Source organism: Elephas maximus, chromosome 18, assembly GCF_024166365.1.
Source record: "Elephas maximus indicus isolate mEleMax1 chromosome 18, mEleMax1 primary haplotype, whole genome shotgun sequence".
Classification (NCBI taxonomy): Eukaryota; Metazoa; Chordata; class Mammalia; order Proboscidea; family Elephantidae; genus Elephas; species Elephas maximus.
Genome location: NC_064836.1, coordinates 81,040,614 through 81,065,993, shown reverse-complemented (window position 1 = coordinate 81,065,993; position 25,380 = coordinate 81,040,614). Strand labels below are relative to the sequence as shown.

General features: G+C 48.5%; 1 protein-coding gene across 14 annotated transcripts in view; it reads right to left on the bottom strand.

Annotated features, from left to right (window-relative positions):
• Positions 1–305: 305 nt before the first annotated feature.
• Positions 306–25,380, bottom strand: part of DZIP3 (DAZ interacting zinc finger protein 3) — a 103,896-nt gene continuing 78,821 nt past the window's right edge. For 3 of the 14 annotated variants that reach the window (XM_049857798.1, XM_049857797.1, XM_049857801.1), the window contains one exon: positions 20,497–22,789. In XM_049857798.1, coding sequence (XP_049713755.1) covers positions 22,760–22,789 — 30 coding nt within the window. In that variant the 3' untranslated portion in view covers positions 20,497–22,759. Of the gene's footprint in view, positions 571–1,713; positions 1,967–3,175; positions 3,448–10,723; positions 12,850–13,264; positions 13,590–19,138; positions 19,463–20,367; positions 22,790–25,380 lie in introns of those variants that run through there. The other 11 variants (XR_007513760.1, XR_007513758.1, XR_007513761.1 and 8 more) reach the window with 11 other exon arrangements.

Here is a 25,380-nt window from a genome sequence, read left to right as displayed (position 1 = left end):
ATTCAGTGAAGACTCTCTGGTGGGACTCTCACCGTGATCTCTCCCTTTCTCCTTCACCCAGTGCATTCTCTGAAGGTACTAGCATTCAGTGAAGACTCTCTGGTGGGACTATCACCGTGATCTCTCCCCTCTCCTTCACCCAGTGCATTCTCTGAAGCTACTAGCATTCAGTGAAGACTCTCTGGTGGGACTATCACCGTGATCTCTCCCCTCTCCTTCACCCAGTGCATTCTCTGAAGCTACTAGCATTCAGTGAAGACTCTCTGGTGGGACTCTCACCGTGATCTCTCCCCTCTCCTTCACCCAGTGCATTCTCTGAAGCTACTAGCATTCAGTGAAGACTCCTTGGTGGGACTATCACCGTGATATCTCTCCCCTCTCCTTCACCCAGTGCATTCTCTGAAGCTACTAGCATTCAGTGAAGACTCTCTGGTGGGACTATCACCGTGATCTCTCCCCTCTCCTTCACCCAGTGCATTCTCTGAAGCTACTAGCATTCAGTGAAGACTCTCTGGTGGGACTATCACCGTGATCTCTCTCCCTCTCCTTCACCCAGTGCATTCACTGAAGCTACTAGCATTCAGTGAAGACTCCTTGGTGGGACTATCACCGTGATCTCTCCCCTCTCCTTCTACCAGTGCATTCTCTGAAGCTACTAGCATTCAGTGAAGACTCTCTGGTGGGACTATCACCGTGATCTCTCCCCTCTCCTTCACCCAGTGCATTCTCTGAAGCTACTAGCATTCAGTGAAGACTCTCTGGTGGGACTATCACCGTGATCTCTCTCCCTCTCCTTCACCCAGTGCATTCTCTGAAGCTACTAGCATTCAGTGAAGACTCTCCGGTGGGACTATCACCGTGATCTCTCCCCTCTCCTTCACCCAGTGCATTCTCTAAAGCTACTAGCATTCAGTGAAGACTCTCTGGTGGGACTATCACCGTGATCTCTCCCCTCTCCTTCACCCAGTACATTCTCTGAAGCTACTAGCATTCAGTGAAGGCTCTCTGGTGGGACTATCACCGTGATCTCTCCCCTCTCCTTCACCCAGTGCATTCTCTGAAGCTACTAGCATTCAGTGAAGACTCTCTGGTGGGACTATCACCGTGATCTCTCCCCTCTCCTTCACACAGTGCATTCTCTGAGCTACTAGCATTCAGTGAAGACTCTCTGGAGGGACTATCACCGTGATCTCTCCTCTCTCCTTCACCCAGTGCATTCTCTGAAGCTACTAACATTCAGTGAAGACTCTCTGGTGGGACTATCACTGTGATCTCTCCCCTCTCCTTCACCTAGTGCATTCTCTGAAGCTACTAGCATTCAGTGAAGACTCTCTGGTGGGACTATCACCGTGATCTCTCCCCTCTCCTTCACCCAGTGCATTCTCTGAAGCTACTAGCATTCAGTGAAGACTCCTTGGTGGGACTATCACCGTGATCTCTCCCCTCTCCTTCACCCAATGCATTCTCTGAAGCTACTAGCATTCAGTGAAGACTCCTTGGTGGGACAATCACCGTGATCTCTCCCCTCTCCTTCACCCAGTGCATTCTCTGAAGCTACTAGCATTCAGTGAAGACTCTCTGGTGGGACTATCACCGTGATCTCTCCCCTCTCCTTCACCCAGTGCATTCTCTGAAGCTACTAGCATTCAGTGAAGACTCCTTGGTGGGACTATCACCGTGATCTCTCCCCTCTCCTTCACCCAGTGCATTCTCTGAAGCTACTAGCATTCAGTGAAGACTCTCTGGTGGGACTATCACCGTGATCTCTCCCCTCTCCTTCACCCAGTGCATTCTCTGAAGCTACTAACATTCAGTGAAGACTCTCTGGTGGGACTATCACCGTGATCTCTCTCCCTCTACTTCACCCAGTGCATTCTCTGAAGCTACTAACATTCAGTGAAGACTCTCTGGTGGGACTATCACCGTGATCCCTCTCCCTCTCCTTCACCCAGTGCATTCTCTAAAGCTACTAGCATTCAGTGAAGACTCTCTGGTGGGACTATCACCGTGATCGCTCTCCCTCTCCTTCACCGAGTGCTTTCTCTGAAGCTACTAGCATTCAGTGAAGACTCTCTGGTGGGACTATCACCGTGATCTCTCTCCCTCTCCTTCACCCAGTGCATTCTCTGAAGCTACTAGCATTCAGTGAAGACTCTCTGGTGGGACTATCACCGTGATCTCTCCCCTCTCCTTCACCCAGTGCATTCTCTGAAGCTACTAGCATTCAGTGAAGACTCTCTGGTGGGACTATCACCGTAATCTCTCCCCTCTCCTTCACCCAGTGCATTCTCTGAAGCTACTAGCATTCAGTGAAGACTCTCTGGTGGGACTATCACCGTGATTTCTCCCCTCTCCTTCACCCAGTGCATTCTCTGAAGCTACTAGCATTCAGTGAAGACTCTCTGGTGGGACTATCACCGTGATCTCTCCCCTCTCCTTCACCCAGTGCATTCTCTGAGGCTACTAACATTCAGGGAAGACTCTCTGGTGGGACTATCACCGTGATCTCTCCCCTCTCCTTCACCCAGTGCATTCTCTGAAGCTACTAGCATTCAGTGAAGACTCTCTGGTGGGACTATCACCGTGATCGCTCTCCCTCTCCTTCACACAGTGCATTCTCTAAAGCTACTAGCATTCAGTGAAGACTCTCTGGTAGGACTATCACCGTGATCTCTCCCTCTCCTTCACACAGTGCATTCTCTGAAGCTACTAGCATTCAGTGAAGACTCTCTGGTGGGACTATCACCGTGATCTCTCCCCTCTCCTTCACCCAGTGCATTCTCTGAAGCTACTAACATTCAGTGAAGACTCTCTGGTGGGACTATCACCGTGATCTCTCCCCTCTCCTTCACCCAGTGCATTCTCTGAAGCTACTAGCATTCAGTGAAGACTCTCTGGTGGGACTATCACCGTGATCTCTCCCCTCTCCTTCACCCAGTGCATTCTCTGAAGGTACTAGCATTCAGTGAAGACTCTCTGGTGGGACTATCACCGTGATCTCTCCCCTCTCCTTCACCCAGTGCATTCTCTGAAGCTACTAGCATTCAGTGAAGACTCTCTGGTGGGACTATCACCGTGATCTCTCCCCTCTCCTTCACCCAGTGCATTCTCTGAAGCTACTAGCATTCAGTGAAGACTCTCTGGTGGGACTCTCACCGTGATCTCTCCCCTCTCCTTCACCCAGTGCATTCTCTGAAGCTACTAGCATTCAGTGAAGACTCCTTGGTGGGACTATCACCGTGATATCTCTCCCCTCTCCTTCACCCAGTGCATTCTCTGAAGCTACTAGCATTCAGTGAAGACTCTCTGGTGGGACTATCACCGTGATCTCTCCCCTCTCCTTCACCCAGTGCATTCTCTGAAGCTACTAGCATTCAGTGAAGACTCTCTGGTGGGACTATCACCGTGATCTCTCTCCCTCTCCTTCACCCAGTGCATTCACTGAAGCTACTAGCATTCAGTGAAGACTCCTTGGTGGGACTATCACCGTGATCTCTCCCCTCTCCTTCGACCAGTGCATTCTCTGAAGCTACTAGCATTCAGTGAAGACTCTCTGGTGGGACTATCACCGTGATCTCTCCCCTCTCCTTCACCCAGTGCATTCTCTGAAGCTACTAGCATTCAGTGAAGACTCTCTGGTGGGACTATCACCGTGATCTCTCCCCTCTCCTTCACCCAGTGCATTCTCTGAAGCTACTAGCATTCAGTGAAGACTCTCTGGTGGGACTATCACCGTGATCGCTCTCCCTCTCCTTCACCCAGTGCATTCTCTGAACCTACTAGCATTCAGTGAAGACTCTCTGGTGGGACTATCACCGTGATCGCTCTCCCTCTCCTTCACCCAGTGCATTCTCTGAAGCTACTAGCATTCAGTGAAGACTCTCTGGTGGGACTATCACCGTGATCTCTCCCCTCTCCTTCACCCAGTGCATTCTCTGAAGCTACTAGCATTCAGTGAAGACTCTCTGGTGGGACTATCACCGTGATCTCTCTCCCTCTCCTTCACCCAGTGCATTCTCTGAAGCTACTAGCATTCAGTGAAGACTCTCCGGTGGGACTATCACCGTGATCTCTCCCCTCTCCTTCACCCAGTGCATTCTCTAAAGCTACTAGCATTCAGTGAAGACTCTCTGGTGGGACTATCACCGTGATCTCTCCCCTCTCCTTCACCCAGTACATTCTCTGAAGCTACTAGCATTCAGTGAAGGCTCTCTGGTGGGACTATCACCGTGATCTCTCCCCTCTCCTTCACCCAGTGCATTCTCTGAAGCTACTAGCATTCAGTGAAGACTCTCTGGTGGGACTATCACCGTGATCTCTCCCCTCTCCTTCACCCAGTGCATTCTCTGAAGCTACTAGCATTCAGTGAAGACTTTCTGGTGGGACTATCACCGTGATCGCTCTCCCTCTCCTTCACCCAGTGCATTCTCTGAAGCTACTAACATTCAGTGAAGACTCTCTGGTGGAACTATCACCGTGATCTCTCTCCCTCTCCTTCACCCAGTGCATTCTCTGAAGCTACTAGCATTCAGTGAAGACTCTCTGGTGGGACTATCACCGTGATCTCCATCCCTCTCCTTCACCCAGTGCATTCTCTAAAGCTACTAGCATTCAGTGAAGACTCTCTGGTGGGACTATCACCGTGATCTCTCTCCCTCTCCTTCACCCAGTGCATTCTCTGAAGCTACTAACATTCAGTGAAGACTCTCTGGTGGGACTATCACCGTGATCTCTCCCCTCTCCTTCACCCAGTGCATTCTCTAAAGCTACTAGCATTCAGTGAAGACCCTCTGGTGGGACTATCACCGTGATCTCTCCCCTCTCCTTCACCCAGTGCATTCTCTAAAGCTACTAGCATTCAGTGAAGACTCTCTGGTGGGACTATCACCGTGATCTCTCCCCTCTCCTTCACCCAGTGCATTCTCTGAAGCTACTAGCATTCATTGAACTCTCTGGTGGGACTATCACCGTGATGTCTCCCCTCTCCTTCACCCAGTGCATTCTCTGAAGCTACTAGCATTCAGTGAAGACTCTCTGGTGGGACTATCACCGTGATCTCTCCCCTCTCCTTCACCCAGTGCATTCTCTGAAGCTACTAGCATTCAGTGAAGACTCTCTGGTGGGACTATCACCGTGATCGCTCTCCCTCTCCTTCACCCAGTGCATTCTCTGAACCTACTAGCATTCAGTGAGGACTCTCTGGTGGGACTATCACCGTGATCGCTCTCCCTCTCCTTCACCCAGTGCATTCTCTGAAGCTACTAGCATTCAGTGAAGACTCTCTGGTGGGACTATCACCGTGATCTCTCCCCTCTCCTTCACCCAGTGCATTCTCTGAAGCTACTAGCATTCAGTGAAAACTCTCTGGTGGGACTATCACCGTGATCTCTCTCCCTCTCCTTCACCCAGTGCATTCTCTGAAGCTACTAGCATTCAGTGAAGACTCTCCGGTGGGACTATCACCGTGATCTCTCCCCTCTCCTTCACCCAGTGCATTCTCTAAAGCTACTAGCATTTAGTGAAGACTCTCTGGTGGGACTAGCACCGTGATCTCTCACCTCTCCTTCACCCAGTACATTCTCTGAAGCTACTAGCATTCAGTGAAGACTCTCTGGTGGGACTATCACCGTGATCTCTCCCCTCTCCTTCACCCAGTGCATTCTCTGAAGCTACTAGCATTCAGTGAAGACTCTCTGGTGGGACTATCACCGTGATCGCTCTCCCTCTCCTTCACCCAGTGCATTCTCTGAAGCTACTAACATTCAGTGAAGACTCTCTGGTGGGACTATCACCGTGATCTCTCTCCCTCTCCTTCACCCAGTGCATTCTCTGAATCTACTAGCATTCAGTGAAGACTCTCTGGTGGGACTATCACCGTGATCTCTCCCCTCTCCTTCACCCAGTGCATTCTCTGAAGCTACTAGCATTCAGTGAAGACTCTCTGGTGGGACTATCACCGTGATCTCTCACCGTGATCTCTCTCCCTCTCCTTCACCCAGTGCATTCTCTAAAGCTACTAGCATTCAGTGAAGACTCTCTGGTGCGACTATCACCGTGATCTCTCTCCCTCTCCTTCACCCAGTGCATTCTCTAAAGCTACTAGCATTCAGTGAAGACTCTCTGGTGGGACTATCACTGTGATCTCTCTCCCTCTCCTTCACCCAGTGCATTCTCTGAAGCTACTAGCATTCAGTGAAGACTCTCTGGTGGGACTATCACCGTGATCTCTCTCCCTCTCCTTCACCCAGTGCATTCTCTGAAGCTACTAGCATTCAGTGAAGACTCTCTGCTGGGACTATCACCGTGATCTCTCCCCTCTCCTTCACCCAGTACATTCTCTGAAGCTACTAATATTCAGTGAAGACTCTCTGGTGGGACTATCACCGTGATCTGTCCCCTCTCCTTCACCCAGTGCATTCTCTGAAGCTACTAGCATTCAGTGAAGACTCTCTGCTGGGACTATCACCGTGATCTCTCTCCCTCTCCTTCACCCAGTGCATTCTCTGAAGCTACTAGCATTCAGTGAAGACTCTCTGGTGGGACTATCACCGTGATCTCTCCCCTCTCCTTCACCCAGTGCATTCTCTGAAGCTACTAGCATTCAGTGAAGACTCTCTGGTGGGACTATCACCGTGATCTCTCCCCTCTCCTTCACCCAGTGCATTCTCTGAAGCTACTAGCATTCAGTGAAGACTCTCTGGTGGGACTATCACCGTGATCTCTCCCCTCTCCTTCACCCAGTACATTCTCTGAAGCTACTAGCATTCAGTGAAGACTCTCTGGTGGGACTATCACCGTGATCTCTCCCCTCTCCTTCACCCAGTGCATTCTCTGAAGCTACTAGCATTCAGTGAAGACTCTCTGGTGGGACTATCACCGTGATCGCTCTCCCTCTCCTTCACCCAGTGCATTCTCTGAAGCTACTAACATTCAGTGAAGACTCTCTGGTGGGACTATCACCGTGATCTCTCTCCCTCTCCTTCACCCAGTGCATTCTCTGAATCTACTAGCATTCAGTGAAGACTCTCTGGTGGGACTATCACCATGATCTCTCCCCTCTCCTTCACCCAGTGCATTCTCTGAAGCTACTAGCATTCACTGAAGACTCTCTGGTGGGACTATCACCGTGATCTCTCACCGTGATCTCTCTCCCTCTCCTTCACCCAGTGCATTCTCTAAAGCTACTAGCATTCAGTGAAGACTCTCTGGTGCGACTATCACCGTGATCTCTCTCCCTCTCCTTCACCCAGTGCATTCTCTAAAGCTACTAGCATTCAGTGAAGACTCTCTGGTGGGACTATCACTGTGATCTCTCTCCCTCTCCTTCACCCAGTGCATTCTCTGAAGCTACTAGCATTCAGTGAAGACTCTCTGGTGGGACTATCACCGTGATCTCTCTCCCTCTCCTTCACCCAGTGCATTCTCTGAAGCTACTAGCATTCAGTGAAGACTCTCTGGTGGGACTATCACCGTGATCTCTCCCCTCTCCTTCACCCAGTGCATTCTCTGAAGATACTAGCATTCAGTGAAGACTCTCTGGTGGGATTATCACCGTGATCTCTCTCCCTCTCTTTCACCCAGTGCATTCTCTGAAGCTACTAGCATTCAGTGAAGACTCTCTGGTGGGACTATCACCGTGATCTCTCTCCCTCTCCTTCACCCAGTGCATTCTCTGAAGCTACTAGCATTCAGTGAAGACTCTCTGGTGGGACTATCACCGTGATCTCTCCCCTCTCCTTCACCCAGTGCATTCTCTGAAGCTACTAACATTCAGTGAAGACTCTCTGGTGGGACTATCACCGTGATCTCTCTCCCTCTCCTTCACCCAGTGCATTCTCTGAAGCTACTAGCATTCAGTGAAGACTCTCTGGTGGGACTATCACAGTGATCTCTCCCCTCTCCTTCACCCAGTACATTCTCTGAAGCTACTAATATTTAGTGAAGACTCTCTGGTGGGACTATCACCGTGATCTCTCCCCTCTCCTTCACCCAGTGCATTCTCTGAAGCTACTAGCATTCAGTGAAGACTCTCTGGTGGGACTATCACCGTGATCTCTCTCCCTCTCCTTCACCCAGTGCATTCTCTGAAGCTACTAGCATTCAGTGAAGACTCTCTGGTGGGACTATCACCGTGATCTCTCCCCTCTCCTTCACCCAGTGCATTCTCTGAAGCTACTAGCATTCAGTGAAGACAATCTGGTGGGACTATCACCGTGAACTCTCCCCTCTCCTTCACCCAGTGCATTCTCTGAAGCTACTAGCATTCAGTGAAGACTCTCTGGTGGGACTATCACCGTGATCTCTCCCCTCTCCTTCACCCAGTGCATTCTCTGAAGCTACTAGCATTCAGTGAAGACTCTCTGGTGGGACTATCACCGTGATCTCTCCCCTCTCCTTCACCCAGTGCATTCTCTGAAGCTACTAGCATTCAGTGAAGACTCTCTGGTGGGACTATCACCGTGATCTCTCCCCTCTCCTTCACCCAGTGCATTCTCTGAAGCTACTAGCATTCAGTGAAGACTCTCTGGTGGGACTATCACCGTGATCTCTCCCCTCTCCTTCACCCAGTGCATTCTCTGAAGCTACTAGCATTCAGTGAAGACTCTCTGGTGGGACTATCACCGTGATCTCTCCCCTCTCCTTCACCCAGTGCATTCTCTAAAGCTACTAGCATTCAATGAAGACTCTCTGGTGGGACTATCACCGTGATATCTCTCCCCTCTCCTTCACCCAGTGCATTCTCTGAAGCTACTAGCATTCAGTGAAGACTCTCTGGTGGGACTATCACCGTGATCTCTCCCCTCTCCTTCACCCAGTGCATTCTCTGAAGCTACTACCATTCAGTGAAGACTCTCTGGTGGGACTATCACCGTGATCTCTCTCCCCTCTCCTTCACCCAGTGCATTCTCTGAAGCTACTAGCATTCAGTGAAGACTCTCTGGTGGGACTATCACCGTGATCTCTCCCCTCTCCTTCACCCAGTGCATTCTCTGAAGCTACTAGCATTCAGTGAAGACTCTCTGGTGGGACTATCACCGTGATCTCTCCCCTCTCCTTCACCCAGTGCATTCTCTGAAGCTACTAGCATTCAGTGAAGACTCTCTGGTGGGACTATCACCGTGATCTCTCTCCCTCTCCTTCACCCAGTGCATTCTCTGAAGCTACTAGCATTCAGTGAAGAGTCTCCGGTGGGACTATCACCGTGATCTCTCCCCTCTCCTTCACCCAGTGCATTCTCTGAAGCTACTAGCATTCAGTGAAGACTCTCTGGTGGGACTATCACCGTGATCTCTCCCCTCTCCTTCACCCAGTGCATTCTCTGAAGCTACTAGCATTCAGTGAAGACTCTCTGCTGGGACTATCACCGTGATCTCTCCCCTCTCCTTCACCCAGTACATTCTCTGAAGCTACTAGCATTCAGTGAAGACTCTCTGGTGGGACTATCACCGTGATCTCTCCCCTCTCCTTCACCCAGTGCATTCTCTGAAGCTACTAGCATTCAGTGAAGACTCTCTGGTGGGACTATCACCGTGATCGCTCTCCCTCTCCTTCACCCAGTGCATTCTCTGAAGCTACTAACATTCAGTGAAGACTCTCTGGTGGGACTATCACCGTGATCTCTCTCCCTCTCCTTCACCCAGTGCATTCTCTGAATCTACTAGCATTCAGTGAAGACTCTCTGGTGGGACTATCACCATGATCTCTCCCCTCTCCTTCACCCAGTGCATTCTCTGAAGCTACTAGCATTCACTGAAGACTCTCTGGTGGGACTATCACCGTGATCTCTCACCGTGATCTCTCTCCCTCTCCTTCACCCAGTGCATTCTCTAAAGCTACTAGCATTCAGTGAAGACTCTCTGGTGCGACTATCACCGTGATCTCTCTCCCTCTCCTTCACCCAGTGCATTCTCTAAAGCTACTAGCATTCAGTGAAGACTCTCTGGTGGGACTATCACTGTGATCTCTCTCCCTCTCCTTCACCCAGTGCATTCTCTGAAGCTACTAGCATTCAGTGAAGACTCTCTGGTGGGACTATCACAGTGATCTCTCCCCTCTCCTTCACCCAGTACATTCTCTGAAGCTACTAATATTTAGTGAAGACTCTCTGGTGGGACTATCACCGTGATCTCTCCCCTCTCCTTCACCCAGTGCATTCTCTGAAGCTACTAGCATTCAGTGAAGACTCTCTGGTGGGACTATCACCGTGATCTCTCTCCCTCTCCTTCACCCAGTGCATTCTCTGAAGCTACTAGCATTCAGTGAAGACTCTCTGGTGGGACTATCACCGTGATCTCTCCCCTCTCCTTCACCCAGTGCATTCTCTGAAGCTACTAGCATTCAGTGAAGACTCTCTGGTGGGACTATCACCGTGATCTCTCCCCTCTCCTTCACCCAGTGCATTCTCTGAAGCTACTAGCATTCAGTGAAGACTCTCTGGTGGGACTATCACCGTGATCTCTCCCCTCTCCTTCACCCAGTGCATTCTCTGAAGCTACTAGCATTCAGTGAAGACTCTGTGGTGGGACTATCACCGTGATCTCTCCCCTCTCCTTCACCCAGTGCATTCTCTGAAGCTACTAGCATTCAGTGAAGACTCTCTGGTGGGACTATCACCGTGATCTCTCCCCTCTCCTTCACCCAGTGCATTCTCTGAAGCTACTAGCATTCAGTGAAGACTCTCTGGTGGGACTATCACCGTGATCTCTCCCCTCTCCTTCACCCAGTGCATTCTCTGAAGCTACTAGCATTCAGTGAAGACTCTCTGGTGGGACTATCACCGTGATCTCTCCCCTCTCCTTCACCCAGTGCATTCTCTAAAGCTACTAGCATTCAGTGAAGACTCTCTGGTGGGACTATCACCGTGATCTCTCCCCTCTCCTTCACCCAGTGCATTCTCTAAAGCTACTAGCATTCAGTAAAGACTCTCTGGTGGGACTATAACCGTGATCTCTCTCCCTCTCCTTCACCCAGTGCATTCTCTAAAGCTACTAGCATTCAGTGAAGACTCTCTGGTAGGACTATCACCGTGATCTCTCCCCTCTCCTTCACCCAGTGCATTCTCTGAAGCTACTAGCATTCAGTGAAGACTCTCTGGTGGGACTATCACCGTGATCTCTCCCCTCTCCTTCACCCAGTGCATTCTCTGAAGCTACTAGCATTCAGTGAAGACTCTCTGGTGGGACTATTACCGTGATCTCTCCCCTCTCCTTCACCCAGTGCATTCTCTGAAGCTAGTAGCATTCAGTGAAGACTCTCTGGTGGGACTATCACCGTGATCTCTCCCGTGTCCTTCACCCAGTGCATTCTCTGAAGCTACTAGCATTCAGTGAAGACTCTCTGGTGGGACTATCACCGTGATCTCTCCCCTCTCCTTCACCCAGTGCATTCTCTGAAGGTACTAGCATTCAGTGAAGACTCTCTGGTGGGACTATCACCGTGATCTCTCCCCTCTCCTTCACCCAGTACATTCTCTGAAGCTACTAGCATTCAGTGAAGACTCTCTGGTGGGACTATCACCGTGATCTCTCCCCTCTCCTTCACCCAGTGCATTCTCTGAATCTACTAGCATTCAGTGAAGACTCTCTGGTGGGACTATCACCATGATCTCTCCCCTCTCCTTCACCCAGTGCATTCTCTGAAGCTACTAGCATTCACTGAAGACTCTCTGGTGGGACTATCACCGTGATCTCTCACCGTGAGCTCTCTCCCTCTCCTTCACCCAGTGCATTCTCTAAAGCTACTAGCATTCAGTGAAGACTCTCTGGTGGGACTATCACTGTGATCTCTCTCCCTCTCCTTCACCCAGTGCATTCTCTGAAGCTACTAGCATTCAGTGAAGACTCTCTGGTGGGACTATCACCGTGATCTCTCTCCCTCTCCTTCACCCAGTGCATTCTCTGAAGCTACTAGCATTCAGTGAAGACTCTCTGCTGGGACTATCACCGTGATCTCTCCCCTCTCCTTCACCCAGTGCATTCTCTGAAGATACTAGCATTCAGTGAAGACTCTCTGGTGGGATTATCACCGTGATCTCTCTCCCTCTCTTTCACCCAGTGCATTCTCTGAAGCTACTAGCATTCAGTGAAGACTCTCTGGTGGGACTATCACCGTGATCTCTCTCCCTCTCCTTCACCCAGTGCATTCTCTGAAGCTACTAGCATTCAGTGAAGACTCTCTGGTGGGACTATCACCGTGATCTCTCCCCTCTCCTTCACCCAGTGCATTCTCTGAAGCTACTAATATTCAGTGAAGACTCTCTGGTGGGACTATCACCGTGATCTCTCCCCTCTCCTTCACCCAGTGCATTCTCTGAAGCTACTAGCATTCAGTGAAGACTCTCTGGTGGGACTATCCCCGTGATCTCTCTCCCTCTCCTTCACCCAGTGCATTCTCTGAAGCTACTAGCATTCAGTGAAGACTCTCTGGTGGGACTATCACCGTGATCTCTCCCCTCTCCTTCACCCTGTGCATTCTCTGAAGCTACTAGCATTCAGTGAAGACTCTCTGGTGGGACTATCACCGTGATCTCTCCCCTATCCTTCAGCCAGTGCATTCTCTGAAGCTACTAGCATTCAGTGAAGACTCTCTGGTGGGAGTATCACCGTGATCTCTCTCCCTCTCCTTCACCCAGTGCATTCTCTGAAGCTACTAGCATTCAGTGAAGACTCTCTGGTGGGACTATCACCGTGATCTCTCCCCTCTCCTTCACCCAGTGCATTCTCTAAAGCTACTAGCATTCAGTGAAGACTCTCTGGTGGGACTATCACCGTGATCTCTCCCCTCTCCTTCACCCAGTGCATTCTCTAAAGCTACTAGCATTCAGTGAAGACTCTCTGGTGGGACTATCACCTTGATCTCTCTCCCTCTCCTTCACCCAGTGCATTCTCTAAAGCTACTAGCATTCAGTGAAGACTCTCTGGTGGGACTATCACCGTGATCTCTCCCCTCTCCTTCACCCAGTGCATTCTCTGAAGCTACTAGCATTCAGTGAAGACTCTCTGGTGGGACTATCACCGTGATCTCTCCCCTCTCCTTCACCCAGTGCATTCTCTGAAGCTACTAGCATTCAGTGAAGACTCTCTGGTGGGACTATCACCGTGATCTCTCCCCTCTCCTTCACCCAGTGCATTCTCTGAAGCTACTAGCATTCAGTGAAGACTCTCTGGTGGGACTATCACCGTGATCTCTCCCCTCTCCTTCACCCAGTGCATTCTCTGAAGCTACTAGCATTCAGTGAAGACTCTCTGGTGGGACTATCACCGTGATCTCTCCCCTCTCCTTCACCCAGTGCATTCTCTGAAGCTACTAGCATTCAGTGAAGACTCTCTGGTGGGACTATCACCGTGATCTCTATCCCTCTCCTTCACCCAGTGCATTCTCTGAAGCTACTAGCATTCAGTGAAGACTCTCTGGTGGGACTATCACCGTGATCTCTCCCCTCTCCTTCACCCAGTGCATTCTCTAAAGCTACTAGCACTCAGTGAAGACTCTCTGGTGGGACTATCACCGTGATCTCTCCCCTCTCCTTCACCCAGTGCATTCTCTAAAGCTACTAGCATTCAGTGAAGACTCTCTGGTGGGACTATCACCTTGATCTCTCTCCCTCTCCTTCACCCAGTGCATTCTCTAAAGCTACTAGCATTCAGTGAAGACTCTCTGGTGGGACTATCACCGTGATCTCTCCCCTCTCCTTCACCCAGTGCATTCTCTGAAGCTACTAGCATTCAGTGAAGACTCTCTGGTGGGACTATCACCGTGATCTCTCCCCTCTCCTTCACCCAGTGCATTCTCTGAAGCTACTAGCATTCAGTGAAGACTCTCTGGTGGGACTATTACCGTGATCTCTCCCCTCTCCTTCACCCAGTGCATTCTCTGAAGCTACTAGCATTCAGTGAAGACTCTCTGGTGGGACTATCACCGTGATCTCTCCTCTCTCCTTCACCCAGTGCATTCTCTGAAGCTACTAGCATTCAGTGAAGACTCTCTGGTGGGACTATCACCGTGATCTCTCCCATGTCCTTCACCCAGTGCATTCTCTGAAGCTACTAGCATTCAGTGAAGACTCTCTGGTGGGACTATCACCGTGATATCTCTCCCCTCTCCTTCACCCAGTGCATTCTCTGAAGCTATTAGCATTCAGTGAAGACTCTCTGGTGGGACTATCACCGTGATCTCTCCCCTCTCCTTCACCCAGTGCATTCTCTGAAGCTACTAGCATTCAGTGAAGACTCTCTGGTGGGACTATCACCGTGATCTCTCTCCGCTCTCCTTCACCCAGTGCATTCTCTGAAGCTACTAGCATTCAGTGAAGACTCTCTGGTGGGACTATCACCGTGATCTCTCCCCTCTCCTTCACCCAGTGCATTCTCTGAAGCTACTAGCATTCAGTGAAGACTCTCTGGTGGGACTATCACCGTGATCTCTCCCCTCTCCTTCACCCAGTGCATTCTCTAAAGCTACTAGCATTCAGTGAAGACTCTCTGGTGGGACTATCACCGTGATCTCTCCCCTCTCCTTCACCCAGTGCATTCTCTGAAGCTACTAGCATTCAGTGAAGACTCTCTGGTGGGACTATCACCGTGATCTCTCCCCTCTCCTTCACCCAGTGCATTCTCTGAAGCTACTAGCATTCAGTGAAGACTCTCTGGTGGGACTATCACCGTGATCTCTCCCCTCTCCTTCACCCAGTGCATTCTCTGAAGCTACTAGCATTCAGTGAAGACTCTCTGGTGGGACTATCACCGTGATCTCTCCCCTCTCCTTCACCCAGTGCATTCTCTGAAGCTACTAGCATTCAATGAAGACTCTCTGGTGGGACTATCACCGTGATATCTCTCCCCTCTCCTTCACCCAGTGCATTCTCTGAAGCTACTAGCATTCAGTGAAGACTCTCTGGTGGGACTATCACCGTGATCTCTCCCCTCTCCTTCACCCAGTGCATTCTCTGAAGCTACTACCATTCAGTGAAGACTCTCTGGTGGGACTATCACCGTGATCTCTCTCCCCTCTCCTTCACCCAGTGCATTCTCTGAAGCTACTAGCATTCAGTGAAGACTCTCTGGTGGGACTATCACCGTGATCTCTCCCCTCTCCTTCACCCAGTGCATTCTCTGAAGCTACTAGCATTCAGTGAAGACTCTCTGGTGGGACTATCACCGTGATCTCTCCCCTCTCCTTCACCCAGTGCATTCTCTGAAGCTACTAGCATTCAGTGAAGACTCTCTGGTGGGACTATCACCGTGATCTCTCCCCTCTCCTTCACCCAGTGCATTCTCTGAAGCTACTAGCATTCAGTGAAGACTCTCTGGTGGGACTATCACCGTGATCGCTCTCCCTCTCCTTCACCCAGTGCATTCTCTGAACCTACTAGCATTCAGTGAAGACTCTCTGGTGGGACTATTACCGTGATCGCTCTCCCTCTCCTTCACCCAGTGCATTCTCTGAAGCTACTAGCATTCAGTGAAGACTCTCTGGTGGGACTATCACCGTGATCTCTCCCCTCTCCTTCACCCAGTGCATTCTCTGAAGCTACTAGCATTCAGTGAAGACTCTCTGGTGGGACTATCACCGTGATCTCTCTCCCTCTCCTTCACCCAGTGCATTCTCTGAAGCTACTAGCATTCAGTGAAGAGTCTCCGGTGGGACTATCACCGTGATCTCTCCCCTCTCCTTCACCCAGTGCATTCTCTGAAGCTACTAGCATTCAGTGAAGACTCTCTGGTGGGACTATCACCGTGATCTCTCCCCTCTCCTTCACCCAGTACATTCTCTGAAGCTACTAGCATTCAGTGAAGACTCTCTGTTGGGACTATCACCGTGATCTCTCCCCTCTCCTTCACCCAGTGCATTCTCTGAAGCTAGTAGCATTCAGTGAAGACTCTCTGGTGGGACTATCACCGTGATCTCTCCCCTCTCCTTCACCCAGTGCATTCTCTAAAGCTACTAGCATTCAGTGAAGACTCTCTGGTGGGACTATCACCGTGATCTCTCCCCTCTCCTTCACCCAGTGCATTCTCTAAAGCTACTAGCATTCAGTGAAGACTCTCTGGTGGGACTATCACCGTGATCTCTCTCCCTCTCCTTCACCCAGTGCATTCTCTAAAGCTACTAGCATTCAGTGAAGACTCTCTGGTGGGACTATCACCGTGATCTCTCCCCTCTCCTTCACCCAGTGCATTCTCTGAAGCTACTAGCATTCAGTGAAGACTCTCTGGTGGGACTATCACCGTGATCTCTCCCCTCTCCTTCACCCAGTGCATTCTCTGAAGCTACTAGCATTCAGTGAAGACTCTCTGGTGGGACTATTACCGTGATCTCTCCCCTCTCCTTCACCCAGTGCATTCTCTGAAGCTAGTAGCATTCAGTGAAGACTCTCTGGTGGGACTATCACCGTGATCTCTCCCCTCTCCTTCACCCAGTGCATTCTCTGAAGCTACTAGCATTCAGTGAAGACTCTCTGGTGGGACTATCACCGTGATCTCTCCCCTCTCCTTCACCCAGTGCATTCTCTGAAGCTACTAGCATTCAGTGAAGACTCTCTGGTGGGACTATCACCGTGATCTCTCCCCTCTCCTTCACCCAGTACATTCTCTGAAGCTACTAGCATTCAGTGAAGACTCTCTGGTGGGACTATCACCGTGATCTCTCCCCTCTCCTTCACCCCGTGCATTCTCTGAATCTACTAGCATTCAGTGAAGACTCTCTGGTGGGACTATCACCATGATCTCTCCCCTCTCCTTCACCCAGTGCATTCTCTGAAGCTACTAGCATTCACTGAAGACTCTCTGGTGGGACTATCACCGTGATCTCTCACCGTGATCTCTCTCCCTCTCCTTCACCCAGTGCATTCTCTAAAGCTACTAGCATTCAGTGAAGACTCTCTGGTGGGACTATCACCGTGATCTCTCCCCTCTCCTTCACCCAGTGCATTCTCTGAAGCTACTAGCATTCAGTGAAGACTCTCTGGTGGGACTATCACCGTGATCTCTCTCCCTCTCCTTCACCCAGTGCATTCTCTGAAGCTACTAGCATTCAGTGAAGAGTCTCCGGTGGGACTATCACCGTGATCTCTCCCCTCTCCTTCACCCAGTGCATTCTCTGAAGCTACTAGCATTCAGTGAAGACTCTCTGGTGGGACTATCACCGTGATCTCTCCCCTCTCCTTCACCCAGTGCATTCTCTGAAGCTACTAGCATTCAGTGAAGACTCTCTGTTGGGACTATCACCGTGATCTCTCCCCTCTCCTTCACCCAGTGCATTCTCTGAAGCTAGTAGCATTCAGTGAAGACTCTCTGGTGGGACTATCACCGTGATCTCTCCCCTCTCCTTCACCCAGTGCATTCTCTAAAGCTACTAGCATTCAGTGAAGACTCTCTGGTGGGACTATCACCGTGATCTCTCCCCTCTCCTTCACCCAGGGCATTCTCTAAAGCTACTAGCATTCAGTGAAGACTCTCTGGTGGGACTATCACCGTGATCTCTCTCCTTCTCCTTCACCCAGTGCATTCTCTAAAGCTACTAGCATTCAGTGAAGACTCTCTGGTGGGACTATCACCGTGATCTCTCCCCTCTCCTTCACCCAGTGCATTCTCTGAAGCTACTAGCATTCAGTGAAGACTCTCTGGTGGGACTATCACCGTGATCTCTCCCCTCTCCTTCACCCAGTGCATTCTCTGAAGCTACTAGCATTCAGTGAAGACTCTCTGGTGGGACTATTACCGTGATCTCTCCCCTCTCCTTCACCCAGTGCATTCTCTGAAGCTAGTAGCATTCAGTGAAGACTCTCTGGTGGGACTATCACCGTGATCTCTCCCCTCTCCTTCACCCAGTGCATTCTCTGAAGCTACTAGCATTCAGTGAAGACTCTCTGGTGGGACTATCACCGTGATCTCTCCCCTCTCCTTCACCCAGTGCATTCTCTAAAGCTACTAGCATTCAGTGAAGACTCTCTGGTGGGACTATCACCGTGATCTCTCCCCTCTCCTTCACCCAGTGCATTCTCTAAAGCTACTAGCATTCAGTGAAGACTCTCTGGTGGGACTATCACCGTGATCTCTCACCGTGATCTCTCTCCCTCTCCTTCACCCAGTGCATTCTCTAAAGCTACTAGCATTCAGTGAAGACTCTCTGGTGCGACTATCACCGTGATCTCTCTCCCTCTCCTTCACCCAGTGCATTCTCTAAAGCTACTAGCATTCAGTGAAGACTCTCTGGTGGGACTATCACTGTGATCTCTCTCCCTCTCCTTCACCCAGTGCATTCTCTGAAGCTACTAGCATTCAGTGAAGACTCTCTGGTGGGACTATCACCGTGATCTCTCTCCCTCTCCTTCACCCAGTGCATTCTCTGAAGCTACTAGCATTCAGTGAAGACTCTCTGGTGGGACTATCACCGTGATCTCTCCCCTCTCCTTCACCCAGTGCATTCTCTGAAGATACTAGCATTCAGTGAAGACTCTCTGGTGGGATTATCACCGTGATCTCTCTCCCTCTCTTTCACCCAGTGCATTCTCTGAAGCTACTAGCATTCAGTGAAGACTCTCTGGTGGGACTATCACCGTGATCTCTCTCCCTCTCCTTCACCCAGTGCATTCTCTGAAGCTACTAGCATTCAGTGAAGACTCTCTGGTGGGACTATCACCGTGATCTCTCCCCTCTCCTTCACCCAGTGCATTCTCTGAAGCTACTAACATTCAGTGAAGACTCTCTGGTGGGACTATCACCGTGATCTCTCTCCCTCTCCTTCACCCAGTGCATTCTCTGAAGCTACTAGCATTCAGTGAAGACTCTCTGGTGGGACTATCACCGTGATCTCTCCCCTCTCCTTCACCCAGTACATTCTCTGAAGCTACTAATATTCAGTGAAGACTCTCTGGTGGGACTATCACCGTGATCTCTCCCCTCTCCTTCACCCAGTGCATTCTCTGAAGCTACTAGCATTCAGTGAAGACTCTCTGGTGGGACTATCCCCGTGATCTCTCTCCCTCTCCTTCACCCAGTGCATTCTCTGATGCTACTAGCATTCAGTGAAGACTCTCTGGTGGGACTATCACCGTGATCTCTCCCCTCTCCTTCACCCAGTGCATTCTCTGAAGCTACTAGCATTCAGTGAAGACTCTCTGGTGGGACTATCACCGTGATCTCTCCCCTCTCCTTCACCCAGTGCATTCTCTGAAGCTACTAGCATTCAGTGAAGACTCTCTGGTGGGACTATCACCGTGATCTCTCTCCCTCTCCTTCACCCAGTGCATTCTCTGAAGCTACTAGCATTCAGTGAAGACTCTCTGGTGGGACTATCACCGTGATCTCTCCCCTCTCCTTCACCCAGTGCATTCTCTAAAGCTACTAGCATTCAGTGAAGACTCTCTGGTGGGACTATCACCGTGATCTCTCCCCTCTCCTTCACCCAGTGCATTCTCTAAAGCTACTAGCATTCAGTGAAGACTCTCTGGTGGGACTATCACCTTGATCTCTCTCCCTCTCCTTCACCCAGTGCATTCTCTGAAGCTACTAGCATTCAGTGAAGACTCTCTGGTGGGACTATCACCGTGATCGCTCTCCCCTCTCCTTCACCCAGTGCATTCTCTGAAGCTACTAGCATTCAGTGAAGACTCTCTGGTGGGACTATCACCGTGATCTCTCCCCTCTCCTTCACCCAGTGCATTCTCTGAAGCTACTAGCATTCAGTGAAGACTCTCTGGTGGGACTATCACCATGATCTCTCCCCTCTCCTTCACCCAGTGCATTCTCTGAAGCTACTAGCATTCAGTGAAGACTCTCTGGTGGGACTATTACCGTGATCTCTCCCCTCTCCTTCACCCAGTGCATTCTCTGAAGCTACTAGCATTCAGTGAAGACTCTCTGGTGGGACTATCACCGTGATCTCTCCCCTCTCCTTCACCCAGTGCATTCTCTGAAGCTACTAGCATTCAGTGAAGACTCTCTGGTGGGACTATCACCGTGATCTCCCCCATGTCCTTCACCCAGTGCATTCTCTGAAGCTACTAGCATTCAGTGAAGACTCTCTGGTGGGACTATCACCGTGATATCTCTCCCTTCTCCTTCACCCAGTGCATTCTCTGAAGCTATTAGCATTCAGTGAAGACTCTCTGGTGGGACTATCACCGTGATCTCTCCCCTCTCCTTCACCCAGTGCATTCTCTGAAGCTACTAGCATTCAGTGAAGACTCTCTGGTGGGACTATCACCGTGATCTCTCTCCGCTCTCCTTCACCCAGTGCATTCTCTGAAGCTACTAGCATTCAGTGAAGACTCTCTGGTGGGACTATCACCGTGATCTCTCCCCTCTCCTTCACCCAGTGCATTCTCTGAAGCTACTAGCATTCAGTGAAGACTCTCTGGTGGGACTATCACCGTGATCTCTCCCCTCTCCTTCACCCAGTGCATTCTCTGAAGCTACTAGCATTCAGTGAAGACTCTCTGGTGGGACTATCACCGTGATCGCTCTCCCTCTCCTTCACCCAGTGCATTCTCTGAACCTACTAGCATTCAGTGAAGACTCTCTGGTGGGACTATCACCGTGATCGCTCTCCCTCTCCTTCACCCAGTGCATTCTCTGAAGCTACTAGCATTCAGTGAAGAGTCTCTGGTGGGACTATCACCGTGATCTCTCCCCTCTCCTTCACCCAGTGCATTCTCTGAAGCTACTAGCATTCAGTGAAGACTCTCTGGTGGGACTATCACCGTGATCTCTCTCCCTCTCCTTCACCCAGTGCATTCTCTGAAGCTACTAGCATTCAGTGAAGACTCTCCGGTGGGACTATCACCGTGATCTCTCCCCTCTCCTTCACCCAGTGCATTCTCTAAAGCTACTAGCATTCAGTGAAGACTCTCTGGTGGGACTATCACCGTGATCTCTCCCCTCTCCTTCACCCAGTACATTCTCTGAAGCTACTAGCATTCAGTGAAGACTCTCTGGTGGGACTATCACCGTGATCTCTCCCCTCTCCTTCACCCAGTGCATTCTCTGAAGCTACTAGCATTCAGTGAAGACTCTCTGGTGGGAGTATCACCGTGATCTCTCCCCTCTCCTTCACCCAGTGCATTCTCTGAAGCTACTAGCATTCAGTGAAGACTCTCTGGTGGGACTATCACCGTGATCGCTCTCCCTCTCCTTCACCCAGTGCATTCTCTGAAGCTACTAACATTCAGTGAAGACTCTCTGGTGGGACTATCACCGTGATCTCTCTCCCTCTCCTTCACCCAGTGCATTCTCTGAAGCTACTAGCATTCACTGAAGACTCTCTGGTGGGACTATCACCGTGATCTCTCTCCCTCTCCTTCACCCAGTGCATTCTCTAAAGCTACTAGCATTCAGTGAAGACTCTCTGGTGGGACTATCACCGTGATCTCTCTCCCTCTCCTTCACCCAGTGCATTCTCTGAAGCTACTAACATTCAGTGAAGACTCTCTGGTGGGACTATCACCGTGATCTCTCCCCTCTCCTTCACCCAGTGCATTCTCTAAAGCTACTAGCATTCAGTGAAGACTCTCTGGTGGGACTATCACCGTGATCTCTCCCCTCTCCTTCACCCAGTGCATTCTCTAAAGCTACTAGCATTCAGTGAAGACTCTCTGGTGGGACTATCACCGTGATCTCTCCCCTCTCCTTCACCCAGTGCATTCTCTAAAGCTACTAGCATTCAGTGAAGACTCTCTGGTGGGACTATCACCGTGATCTCTCTCCCTCTCCTTCACCCAGTGCATTCTCTAAAGCTACTAGCATTCAGTGAAGACTCTCCGGTGGGACTATCACCGTGATCTCTCCCCTCTCCTTCACCCAGTGCATTCTCTAAAGCTACTAGCATTCAGTGAAGACTCTCTGGTGCGACTATCACCGTGATCTCTCTCCCTCTCCTTCACCCAGTGCATTCTCTAAAGCTACTAGCATTCAGTGAAGACTCTCTGGTGGGACTATCACCGTGATCTCTCTCCCTCTCCTTCACCCAGTGCATTCTCTGAAGCTACTAGCATTCAGTGAAGACTCTCCGGTGGGACTATCACCGTGATCTCTCTCCCTCTCCTTCACCCAGTGCATTCTCTGAAGCTACTAGCATTCAGTGAAGACTCTCTGGTCGGAGTATCACCGTGATCTCTCTCCCTCTCCTTCACCCAGGCACTGTCATTAATCACCAGGTCGAACAGTCATTTCTCAACGACTTTTGACATTAAAAAGTTTCCATTAAGTGTTCAAAATTCACTGTCAGCAACTGGGATAAAAAAATCCTTGGGTTAAATTAAAAGAAAACAAATGACAATAAACCAGTCCAAACTAAACAAATAAACAAAAAACCTCTTTGTAATAGCCATCATTTGGAACTTACAAGTGATCTCTGTTCCGAAGACTAAGTCATGCTTAGTCTAGTCTCTGTTTGGGTAATCACCCTTTAGACTGACTGTACTTTAAAAGGCTGCATGTTGGACCAAGTTAGTCTCTGAACGAAGCAGTTAGCATTGGCTGCTCTTGAGCAGCATTACAGAAAAACCGTGAGATTCTACTCTTCCAAAGCAAACGATAATTCGCTTTCTGTCACGTCAAACTGCCGACCCTTTGGTTAGCAGCCGTAGCTCTTAACCACTACACCACCAGGGTTTCTTTCTAAAAAGGTAACAACCTATTAAGACAAGGAACTGTCCTTTCTTCACTTCAGTAAGAACACTTCCCAAAGTAAGGCTGTATCACATTGGAAATGCACACTAGGAAAATACTAAGAAAAATTTAAAAATAAAATAAACTAGCACTTACGCTTCTTCTTCACTTGATTTCTTATTCTGAAAAAGAGCATAAGAAGTTAATTAATAATTTATAACCAGTTAGGTCAGCACAGCATGGTGATCTGACTGCAGTTAGGGCAGTCTTTCTCAAACTTTTTACCTCAAACAACCAAGGAAGAGATACACTTTATAGCTGTATGTATGCATATATATACATACCTTTCTTATACCTAAGTATAAAATTGAAACTTAAGTTACACAAAACAAGCCTTACTTGTATCATGTGTAATGAACTCTGATTTTTTATTCTCATTTATTCTATTTACTTTCTTAAAATGGTTGTTGTAACCCACTATATTGATTTTATCACCTACTACAGAGTCACGGGAACCGTGGTGGCACAATGGTTAAGAGCTATGGCTGCTGACCAAAAGGTCAGTGGTTCAAATCCACCAGCCACTCCTTGGAAACCCTATGGGGCAGTTCCACTCTGTCCTACAGGGTGGCTATGAGTTGGAATTGACTCGATGACAACAAGTGTTTTTGGTTTTACAGAGTCACAACTTGTAAATTTAAAATCACTGATTCAGATATTAAGGTGAGTATTGGGACTGAGTTTGTACATACTAAAATATCTCAGGACAATGTGTATGCAATTCCCATTCATAATACCCCATGCTAACACACAGGCTCTAGAAAACCCACACGCAAGGAGAAAGTCTGAGACATTAAGAATCTTACAGGAAAAGACGGCGATCACAAGAATAAATTTTAAAAACCCTAAATTTTATGTTCATTAAAATTAAACTATAAAGACAATACGCCAAATGAAGTAATACCAATGACAATTAACACATTTTAAATTAAGTAGTACAGGTGGTCCCCGATTACGTACATCCAACTTACGTACAAGCTGTAGTTCCAAACCAACCCCCAGAGCCTATCACATTAAAAATCCGAGGTACATAGAAATGGATCTTAATAACAAACAGGCACTGCTTGGACACACGCACCGAAACATTATTATTATTTTTTACTGTGTTATTATTTTGAAGATATTTTAGTGTATATGGAAGTGTTTCTTTAATTTTTTATGCATAGAAAGATTCACTATATGCTATATACTAAGATAAACATTTGACTAACTGACATTAGATACAAACCATACCAAACTATTCTGATTTATCTACAAATTCAACTTAGAGACAGACTTAGGAATAAACTCTTTTTGTAATCCCTAGATGGCCTGTATTACAGTATTATTTCTACTTCCATCGCTTGCTTCCAAGAAACTTAAAAGTCTCTTTTCAATAATGGATTCAATAATAGACTTGTAAACTTGTTTTGTTTACTGTCTGTACACTAAGAGAATTTTTGTGTTTCAGTGTTTGATCTTATGCCCAACGTCCACTGCCAATTGGATTCTATGATTTAGAATTACTGATTCCTGACTCAACGGCACTGGGTTTGGTTTTTTTAATCTGTTAATACACTTGAATATGCCTCAGTTGAAAAGAATTTTGGTTGTCCATAAGTTGATTAAGTATTTCTAAAACTCCTTTTTAGTTCTTCCCATGAAAACTTTGTGCCGAAGCAGGTATCAACCTCTCTTACATGCATCTCGGCAACTTCCCCCCTTTAAGGAGGCCACCCAATTTGAAGGCCTGGATTTACTTCCTGCCATCTTTCTTTTTTTCCCCAGCACTTCACTCGAAAAGTCTTCTACTCTTCCACCTATCTGCTTTACCTCCCTTTTCTATTCCTAACTCTCAATTCCCCTTGGAGAAGTCTAATTAAGCACAAAAAGAGTTACTTACAACCTAAATATGTTAGAAGCTAAATATTAAATACTTAAACACTAACTGAAGAAACTGAGTGTATAGAGTCGCTACAAGTTTCTGACTTCTACAGGCTAGTTAGAAGTGATCTGTACACAAATTTTACTTTTTCTTCATCTTTTCCAAACAGTCCTGATAGCTGCCTTTAGGACAACAATTGTTAGGTAGAGATGTTGCGAAACAAATAATTAACAGAAGACACAATCTGATGCACAGGGACTCCGTCATCATTCTACACAAACACAAGTAAACTTTTATATGCTGGAGTTTTTCACGAAGAAAAATCCTCATTAGATAAACTGACTGAATTTACTTTTAGGCTGGTTGATTACACTCTACCTAGACAATTCTTTTTATCTATGGTAACAGTAATTGAGTATATGAGTAATATTATCCTACAGGAAATAGTCATATGTACACATTTTAGCATTTTTTAGGTTCTACATTTGAAATTTTTGATAAAAGATATAAAATACAAAATCTCTCTTCTAATGTTCAAATTTCCTCTTGCTAAAATTATCTTGTTTTCAAAAGTATTTCAACCTTTTTTAATGAAATAACTTGGAAGAAAACTTAGGGTGTTAAAAGAAATGGAAAAAAAAAGTACCAAATACTTGCTGACATTTAACAAATTTATGTTACTAGCAGTATGAACTTTTGAGTGGTGTTTACATTTATTTCTAGTTATGTTTTTTCTCTTTAATTTCAATTTGACCTAGAAATGGGGATTTCCACTTAATCAAAATTGAGAACCTGAGCATTACCATCTTTTATTTTTTGGAAGTGAAGATAAAATAGCCCTGGCACACT